The sequence below is a fragment of the Genypterus blacodes genome, unplaced genomic scaffold, assembly GCF_046128005.1.
Source record: "Genypterus blacodes isolate CSIRO-AG114 ecotype Tasmania unplaced genomic scaffold, CSIRO-AGI_Gbla_v1 ptg000058l_1, whole genome shotgun sequence".
In the NCBI taxonomy this organism is placed as follows: domain Eukaryota; kingdom Metazoa; phylum Chordata; class Actinopteri; order Ophidiiformes; family Ophidiidae; genus Genypterus; species Genypterus blacodes.
The window spans coordinates 5,893,394-5,903,768 of NW_027466870.1; the positions used below are offsets into that span (position 1 = coordinate 5,893,394).

General features: G+C 44.4%; 1 protein-coding gene across 1 annotated transcript; it reads left to right on the plus strand.

Annotated features, from left to right (window-relative positions):
- The first annotated feature begins 6,303 nt into the window (after nucleotides 1–6,303).
- dmrta2 (DMRT-like family A2) lies at nucleotides 6,304–9,157 on the plus strand. The gene is made up of 2 exons (XM_076153375.1): nucleotides 6,304–7,110; nucleotides 7,523–9,157. Exons 1-2 carry the CDS (start codon nucleotides 6,660–6,662, stop codon nucleotides 8,407–8,409), a joined length of 1,338 nt encoding a protein of 445 aa, XP_076009490.1. The 5' UTR covers nucleotides 6,304–6,659; the 3' UTR covers nucleotides 8,410–9,157.
- Nucleotides 9,158–10,375: the final 1,218 nt, after the last annotated feature.

Consider the following 10,375-nt stretch of genomic DNA (forward strand, 5'->3'; position numbering starts at 1 on the left):
TCACACAAGGGTGTCTGACACAAGGGTGCATGTGAGTGTGTGTGCACGTGTGTGTGCGTGCGTGCCTGTGTGTCTGTGTGTGTATGGTAATGAGCTTACTCTGTGCATTTCCCTGACAGAGAGTCGGCGGTGGAAACATCAGGTTGCTGTCTTGATTCTGTGGTGACAAAAGAGGAAAGCGTCCATGATGTTTAACCGGCTCAGCCGAGGTCAAGAATGTAGCCCGCTGGCAAGGAAACAAAATTCCTGACACAAGTGATCTCTCCTCCCTCCTTTTGAAGTGGGACCCATTGGGATCCGTGAGGAGAGAGGCTCCCTGAATCGCTGGATCCCTGCTCGTATCCCAGACTGGCCTAACCTGGAGGGTCAAGCAAAGTTTACTTTCTCAGAGACGCCGGCCGGGTCCCAAAGAAACAGAATCTATGCAGCTTAAACTGTTGGGTAGGCACAAAGGGGGGAGGGGGGTCATCCCTCTGTCTCTCTCTCTCTCCCCCCTCCCTCTCCCTCTCTCTCTCTCCCTCTCCCTCTCTCTCTCTCTGGCCTATAATAGTTCTGTATACTATTATTGACAACATCAACTCTGATTGGAATGAAGACACTTAATAATTCAAGCCTAGCAAAAACTTCAATTTTTATTCTTCCTCTTTCTTGTTGTTGTCATTATTTAGACTTTTCTCCTGGGAGTGCTGTGAGTGTGCAGGGAGTCACAGTGGGTTCACCTGCTGCCTGTGAGCGGTGTGACAGGTCAGTGCAGCTTATCAGCCACTTTCACAGGGATTACAGCCAATATGGAGCTACACAGAGTCCAGCTCAGTGACACGGCCACCATGAGGACTGAGGTGTGTTAGTGTCATCACACTAACACACAGCAGTCAGGTCATTACAATTCTATCCTATTTTACTGTTGTTTTGTTATATTTATATGAAAGTAAGCCGCACATTCTCTCTGTATTTAGCTCTGATTTATGCGTTAAAATTTAAATAATGTGTTTAAATGACTTATTGTTGAAATCCTGCCCTGAATCCCCTTTTCCACTTTGACAAACAGCAGCACAAATTTCCCCTGAGATCTCATGTGAACTCTGAATATGAAGGAGGAACAATAAGTACAGTAACTCAACCCCACACACACTCATGCTGCGCTGTCAGGTTATAATAGAATCATTAAGAATTTTCACCATTCATATGACTTTATACTATATTACTCTGATAATGAGTTAACGTCAATATTCATCTTAACTAAGCCCTTAACTTTTTTAATTAATTTGTGTTTCACTCCAAATAAAAATAAATCATAGAATGAAGAATTAAAGCTCATTGTTTCTGATTTAAAGAACAAACAAGCTGTTGGAGAAACTAATAAGAATATTTCAGCTTTTATATTTGATTTAATCATAATATATAAATTAAAGCCAACTACTTTTACTCCATTTGTCATTCTCCTAAATTAATTTAAGACATTTAGAGAATTTATATCAAATGTTATATAGAACTTTTTGCAATTAGAGTAATCCATTACATATTAATCTTTAAAATCATATTCTTACTGTGTATTTATAAACTCAATAATTAAAAAAAAACATTTAAATGTAACCTTTAATAATTTTGATTGATATTATGCACAATATAACAACCAATAATAATTATATGGCATTTTATTAATATGACATAATAATGCATAATAAATCAATAAAAGCCAAGGAGATTTTGATTGATAGAAGCCCATCAGCTTCCTCTCTGTTTGTTCTCTTGTGATGTGAGTAAAGACACTCAGAGGTGTGAGCCCGTTGCCTCTCACTCCTCATATCAACTTGAGGCATTCGGATTATGGGCAGCATGGGAGAAAGCAATAAATGGGCCAGTGAGCTCCTGAATGGCTGCATGCGTGAAGGGGAGTAATTACAGCTTCATATTAATTGTGTTTTCTCTCTCTCTCTCTCTGGGCACACACACACACACACACACACACACACACACACACACACACACACACACACACACACACACACACACACACACACACACACACACACACACACACACTGGCCCGGGGAGGTGGTGACATCTAGGAGGGCCACGTCTTTGTGCTCAACACTTCAAGTTTCAAAAACAAGGCCAATTGAAGCGGCGCAGCTCAAAGCCGCCACCATTGTAGGCCAACACATTGAGTTTTGATTGGGGACAATGGTGTTTCTCAAATTTCTCCCAGGAAGAAAGACATACTCCATCTGTGATCTCAATGAGCGCCTATTCACCAGCTTCCTTCTTTTCTGCGCCATTCGCTGCTTGAGAAAGGAGGCAGATGTGGAGGGATAGAGCAGGGGAGAGTGTGCTTTAATTGGCTGTAGGTCTGTCACACACACACACACACACACACACACACACACACTGGAGTTATATGCCACTATAGGTTTAGCAGAGTGAGGGAGTCCAATAATCTCGCCGTGTTGATGAATACTTGTAGCCCATTCATTAAACAAAGATAATCCCTACCAACCTACCTCGGGGGCAGTGTGTGTGTGTGTGTGTGTGTGTGTGTGTGTGTGTGTGTGTGTGTGTGTGTGTGTGTGTGTGTGTGTGTGTGTGTGTGTGTGTGTGTGTGTGTGTGTGTGTGTGTGTGAGAGAGGGGGGGTCTGAGTGTTGGCCAAAAGCTTTGGCAGAGAGCAGCCCTTCAAATCTTTGAAATATTCATACGCCATGACAGAGTTATCCCCATTTACAGATAAGTGTTATTCTAGCGGGTGAGGAGTGATTCTCTCTCTCTCTCTCTCTCTCTCTCTCTCTCTCTCTCTCTCTCTCTCTCTCTCTCCCTCCCCCCTCCTCCCTATTCCCCCCCTATTCCCCCCTCTCTCTGTCTCCCCCTGTGTGTGTGTGTGTGTGTGAACGATTCCGCAGCTTTAAAGTAAACTTCATTAGTGTATATAACCTTAGTGGTTCTCAAGCTGTGGCGTGTGCACCACCGGTGGTACACGGTGCGCCCCCTATAGTGAAATGGCTGCTACTGAAAAAAACAATTGAAATCTATGGGAATGTTATTATTATTGTTTAACTTTAATTAAGCAATAATCTCTTTTAATTAGGAATTGCAGCTGTTGTGTCAGGGTCAGTTTCAACAACACACACACACACACACACACACACACACACACACACACACACACACACACACACACACACACACACACACACACACACACACACACAGGAGCTTGTTCTTGCTGGTGATGTCACATTTATGTTCATGTTGTACTAAGCGGTGATTTGGTGGCATGTGGTGCGTTCAGGGGGCCTTCAGAGGAATGCGTGTCCGGTCCGGTGTGGGTGTGAAGCAGCAGGTTAACAGCCTCCGTGTCGGTGAGGCCCATCAAAGCGCTGGAGCCTCTGTTCTCTCTCTCCAGCGGCCCTCTTGTCTCTTAACTGCTACTCTAACCTCTGCCTCTGCGGGACGGAGCCTCGCTGCGGCGGCGGCGGCAGCAGCGGGGAGAGCGCGGGAGGGGATCCGGGCCCAGCAGCGCTCCGAGGCGGGGCGGCGGCAGCGGGAGAGGCCGCCTCGAATAGCCGCGCCGGGGTGCGGGGCGGCGGAAACATGCTGCTACATATGTTGGGTCAAGCATGGCCTTTGTTGGGCTCTTTAAAGGCGTTAAAAACCCACTCGGCTGTAGCGTTTCTCAAAGAACAGAAAGCGCGGCGAAGTTTTCCTTTTTTTTGAAGCATCGGCCTAATGAAGCGCTTTAAAGAGAATGTTGGATTTTCTAAGTGCTCACAGTCACTTTTAATTGCGTGGGGGGCATTTTTAATTGGTCCAGACGGGACAATGGTCAACTTAATCCTGTGATCATAAAGCATATTTAAGAAAAAACAACAACGACTCACAGCAACTCAACTTCAAGTTCGTTTAAATTAATTATTATTAATAATAAATAAATTATTAAAAATGTGCACCTTCAGTTCACTTAAGGAGGCGAAGGCAGCGAGGGAGCATCTCTCTCTCTCTCTCTCTCTCTCTCTCTCTCTCTCTCTCTCTCTCTCTCTCTCTCAACCCTCAACCCTCAACCCTCCGTGTTTTTTGTGGCCCTCTCCTCAGACTGTCAGGTGCTTTAATTCTTTAAACTTCAAACTTCTTCCTCATCTTTCCAATAAGCGCCATGCAGGCTTTTTCTTCTTCTTCTTCTTCTGCTGCTGCAGCTTCTCCTGTTTCTTCTTCTTCTTCTCCGCGGTTTGTAACTATCGCAGGCCGGCGGCTGGTTCCGTTGGAGTGAAGCAGATATAATTACTTTGAATGTCAAAAAGATGTAGTTTTAATATCGTCTCTATTAGCCTGTTGGCTAGGTAATTAAGGTGCAGATGACAGCGGCGGGGGAAACAGATGGCATTTGCTTACAGTGATTCAGAAAGTAAACAAAGAGGCTGGGAGGGGAGCTGCACCATCACTGTGCACACCGAGCTGCAGCAGCGTCTCCCTTCTTCCTCTCTCTTCCTCCTCCTCCTCCTCTTCTTCTTCTCCTTCTTCAACTTCTCATCTCAATACAAACTAGACGCATCCATCAGCCGCTCGATGCAGCTGCGGTGTTTGCTGAGCGTCACATTTATTATTATTATTATTATTATTATTATTGCTCCGTTTATAATTATTAAAGCGAACCGCTTTATTTATTATTTGAAATTTATCTGAAAAACACTGAGCAGATTTTCTTATTTTACACACAATATATGTAATATTTAATGTTATCGTTAATATAAAAATAAATATAAGAAGCCTGGACCAAACAAACAAAAACAAAATTTCGAGTTTTCCGTTAGTAACAAACCATAAGACAATTTAAAAAAAATATGATATAATATATAATCATATAATATTATTCTAACGATATTATGTCACCCATTTACAAATAAAACATCTATAGTTTTGGCTTTCAGGCGTAACTGCAAAATACGAAAATTTTTTATTTATTTTATTTTAAATATTATAATTACAGACGGTGGCCTTTTTGATTCAGTTTTTTCTCTTTATTATGCTACATAAATCAAGTATCTTAATGTTCTCACTTGCTATGTTTATACTGCAGTGTAATTGTCACGATAAATTATTCAATCGCTCACACAACAACAAATGCAAGGAATTATAGTTTAGATTTAATTCTTTGGCTAAATGAAATGAATAATTCAACACCTGCACATAAAAAAGGCGGACAGAATCTTGTTTAATGTTGTTTTTCGCGGCACCAAATGTCGGACTGGCTTGAAGAAAATGTAATTAAACAAAAGAGTGATAAGACAATAACAACGGTGAAACTTATCTGAACATAATATTATTTTAGTCGAAAAATAATAATAATGAAAATAATAATATTCATAATGACAGACTTCTAATCTATAAAAGGAAATTTAGGAACTTTTGCACGATTTTTAATCATTTTTAAATTAGTAAATAAAGCTTAAATAGAAGAAATTAATGATTTTTAAATCTGTATAATTTTCTGTGCAGTGAACCGAAAAACCAAAAGAGCTGAAACACAAACGCGATGCTACATTTAGAGCACTGAGGGCGACACATGATGTCACACCTTCATCTCTATAGGTTAAACCACTGATACACACACAGCCGCTAACATTCACACACCGTGCAACACAATATGCAGTCCATTTAAAATCATCGATAACTCCACTTTCTGTGATCGATAACTGCTGTAAACAAACTTATTTCGATAGAGCAAATTTTATTTTCAAATAAATCAAATAAATCATACTTACCTTTGTAGTTGACGGGATTACAATGAGGCTGGATGTCTTTTTCACACTGAAATTCAAAGCATATATGAATGTGATCAATCGTACAAATACATCTAGACGTAAACGTTGCGCCGTGGTGTCATAATAATAACAGATAAAGTATTTGTTAATGTTTTAGAAGGAGTAAACTCTTTCTTTGGTTGTTCAGTTTAGACGTGTGTCGGTATCATGATGTCAGAATGAAGCTCCGGCCCGCTGCTTTACCTCCATACATCAGACTGAACATATCATCTCAAATCTATATATTCTTTTTAGAAATCGAGGGCATCGATTGGAGCTTTCCTGGATCTCCCTTCACATTCTTAACACTTCATATTTGGAAAAAGAACTCAGGTGGACACAGTTGAAAAAAGAGGCGAGCCAATCAGATCGCTGCTTCCCCCTTTGGCCAATGACAGACGCCACATTGTTGTCAATTTTGTCTAATGAAAACGTAGAGCAACAATAGAGAGGGAGAGAGAGATCTGTATCCACTCACGATCTCTGGAGGAAGTTAGTGTCTCCAACCTCAGCTCCTTCTGGACACTTTGCTCTTCATCACGGGGAGGAATGAACGCTCCTCTCCGCTCCTCGGACTTCCATCTCGCCTGCACAGCGCCTTCATCTCCTCTTCTCCTCCTCCTCCTCAGATCTTAAATTATCGGACGCTTTCCCATATCAGAGTTTCGCTTATAGATTGTTTTTGAACTTCTTCTTGCTCATATATCGGTGACTTCACCTGTTGCTCTGAGATGTTGAGCTCCTTAGAGCAGATGTGAACATCTCGCACAGGTCCACAGCTAAAGCAGATCGGTCAAACAACAACAGCGACAACAACCAGGTTTATTATCGCTGTTTGTACTTTAGTTAGGCTTCATCGGTGAGACATCATGGATCTGAGACCGGAGCTTCCCACAGTCTCTTCCGCCTCTCAAATCCACCCGACTGCCTCCATCCCGGTGTCCATGGCCGCCGGCCTGCTGCGCGGCCCTCCGCTGCTCCTGCGCGCCGCGGACAAGTACCCGCGCACCCCGAAGTGTGCCCGCTGCAGGAACCACGGCGTCGTGTCCGCGCTCAAGGGCCACAAGCGCTACTGCCGCTGGAAGGACTGCATGTGCGCCAAGTGCACCCTGATCGCCGAGAGGCAGCGTGTGATGGCGGCTCAGGTGGCGCTCAGGCGGCAGCAGGCGCAGGAGGAGAACGAAGCCCGGGAGCTGCAGCTGCTCTACGGCACCGCGGAGGGACTCGCGCTGGCGGCCGCCAACGGCATCATTCCCCCCCGGCCCAACTACGAGGTGTTCGGCTCCGTCAACGGCGACAGCAACTCAGGTGAGCGGGGATGTGTGTGTGACATTACGCCCGGGAGGAAGAGGCGGAAACATGGAGATAGAACTGAGAAAGAGCGAGTTAGTAATGTTTGATATGGGATGAAGGAAATTGATCTGAATTGAATTTGGGATACATATTGGATTTGCCTGTTTCCGGTCTGTTGAGTCTGTTGAACTGCACTATAGATGAACTTAACTAATGCGGCTGTCAAGTGACACACTCACACACATCTGGTGCCTTAATATTTACAATTACGCTGCAATCACAGTTTACATGTGAGAATGTTCCGTAAGTCTTTAGTCCTTAAGTCTTCGTTGTTCCTCTGAGTTGCTTGTAAACGGAAGTCCCTCTTAGAGGCTCAGACCCGTTCAGCTCTCTGCTCTGGTCGCTCTGTCTGACTCCTCTGTCCCTGTTGTGTCCTCAGATTCCAGCATTCAGAAGTACGAGTTGTTCCCAAAGGCCCAGCTGTCCGTCTGCGCCACCCCACAGCAGAGTGCGGGGAAAGCGGCGTCCAGCGAAAGCGAGCCTGTCCCGGGCATCTCGTCCCCGGACGGTCGCCACGGAGGCTCGGGCTCAGAGAACGGAGACAGCGAGTCTTTCATCAGCTCACCGGTGTCCAAGCCGCTGAAAGACGGCGCGGAGACACCGGGCTCCATCAGCTCCCTCGGCTCCGATTCCGGATCCGAGACCGACAAGGACGAGCAGGAGCCCTCCCCCTCCTCTGCCGCCTCCAGACACATGAACGCCATCGACATCCTGACCCGGGTCTTCCCCAGCCACAAGCGCAGCGTCCTGGAGCTGGTCCTGCAGGGCTGCGGCAAAGACGTGGTCCAGGCCATCGAGCAGATCCTCAACAACAGCGGCGCCCAGGGTGCCAACAAGGCCGGGCCGGATGAGACGTGGACCGCGGAGAGGATGCTCCAGAACGCGCAGCTGCCTCCGCTCTCCTCCGCGTCCAGCACCGCCCCGACCAGGTCCATGTTACCGGGGGCCATGACGCTGAGTAACCGCTCCGCGTTCTCCCCTCTGCAGCCCAACGCCCCGCACTTCGGCGCGGACCCCGGCAGCTACCCGCTCGGCACCCACCTGGGACTCAACCCGCTGCGCCTGGCCTACTCCGCGCACAGCCGGGGACTGGCTTTCATGACGCCCTACTCCACCACCGGCCTGATGCCCACCCTGAGCTTCAGACCCCCGATGGACTACGCCTTTAGCGACCTGATAAGGGACAGGACGATGTTGCACAAGGAGCAGGGCTACGCCAGCGGCCTGTACGGGCCTTTGGTCAACAACACGCCGGACAAACAGTGAGGCGCCCCTGAACTCATCACACAGACACATTCCATTGTATTTGTAGCCACAAGTGTTGAATGATGTGGAGAAAAAAAACCCTGTGATTCTGTAAATAATAGGATTATCTGACTTGTAGTCAAACTCACTTATGTGTAATTTCCAAAAATAATTTTATATGTTGTCCTACAAGTTTGGCGACATTCCCTTGACCTGCTTATGAACATAATTGTAAGTTATGTCTCTAGTAAAATAACATTAAACTTAAAGATATTTATAGATTCCATAATAGGATCAAAGCAGCCACAGCACAAAGTACTAAAACAGCAAACCATCACTAAACTTTATATCACTTATATTTGACAAGTAGGCGCCTTTTTATTTTGCCTGATCAAAATCCTACATTAGATTGTGATCAGGTTGAATGTGTGAACAGATCCAAATCCAACTTTAAACACTCTCTTCTCTCATCAGACACACACTCTGTCGGGTGTCCAGGCTTTGGATGTTCAAGGAGCTGAAGTTAAATTATTATAAGAAGTAGCTTACAGATGTTAACCCATGAGATTTCCTGTTGTAAACGTTGAAACTAATGATGTGTATTTGCCACCCATTTGTTATGTTTTAGTCCACTTATCTCATCTATTTTTTAGTTTCTTTTCAACTGCCTGTATTATATATATTGCATTTGGTAAGATGGAATACTATGCTCTCTACTTTCATTTATCTCTTATTAGTCAGCCGCAATATTTTGTGACAAAGTGCTGAATGAACTCTTCCGATGTTACGAGCTGTGCTGTCATGTTGTATGACCATGCTGGAAATAAATGTTATTTTAAAGAAAGTGGAGGGCGTCTCGCTGTTATTGCCCCCTTTGAACAAAGGCCTTGATGCAGAGGAGCCAAATGTCACACACACACACACACACACACACACACACACACACACACACACACACACACACACACACACACACACACACACACACACACACACACACACACACACACACACACACGTGGGCCTCTGGCAGGTGATTCTCCTGTTTCTGCACCTGAACTGAAACAAACACACCCAAATCTGTCTTCATGGCTTCCAGACTGACCGAGGTTCAATTTCACTTTCAATTAATAATGCTTTTCCTCAGCTTTGATTCACCTTGGACACCAGAGCTTTCCCCACTCAGCAACACACACACACACACACACACACACACACACACACACACACACACACACACACACACACACACACACACACACACACACACACACACACACACACACACACACACACAGGCCTACAGACAGCATGAGGGAGTGTAGAGCTGTGTGCTTCAGAGAGGGACACTCATGATACCATGTCAAATAAAGTACTTTGATTAAAAATGCTTAAATAATAAATTAGCGTTAAGGATATAAAGATAGCTCGTACCAGAGACTTCAACACACAAACGAATATTATAAATGGGTCTATTTGAATGTGAAACCAAACAAATAAAATCTTCATGAAGGAATAAAATCACAGACACACACACACACACACACACACACACAAAAATGAAGCACACATGGTGTTTGTCTGTTTTCTTTTTCCTAAAACTGTTCATGTCCCCCACGTGGGGTTTTAACATTTTTTCTTTCTCATCTTTCTATCCATTATATTTCTTTCTTTTTTTTGGGGAAAATAAGAAATATAATATATTTGAGGACATGATACAAATATCAAAAACACACAAAATAAGTATTTATGCAAAAGATAATTATAAAGATTGTAAATAAGGTAAAATAACCTAAATTTAAATAAAAGAGTTGTTATTTTATGATCCTTTTTGTGAAGGCTCAGTCACTGTGACGATGACATCACCTGTAAGGTCACGGGTGTAGCGGGCTGGTTCACGCGCCTTTTAGTTTGTAGTTGACCCACGCGTGATTTTGTCCCGGTAGATAAATCAAACCAACATGCAGGCCGAAGGCACCGTGAGGCC

Coding starts and splice junctions, on each gene's coding strand:
- dmrta2 (XM_076153375.1), top strand. CDS start 6,660: ATGGATCTGAGACCGGAGCTTCCCACAGTCTCTTCCGCCTCTCAAATC. Junction 7,111..7,522: donor CAACTCAGGTGAGCGGGGAT/GTGTGTGTGACA, acceptor TTGTGTCCTCAG/ATTCCAGCATTCAGAAGTAC.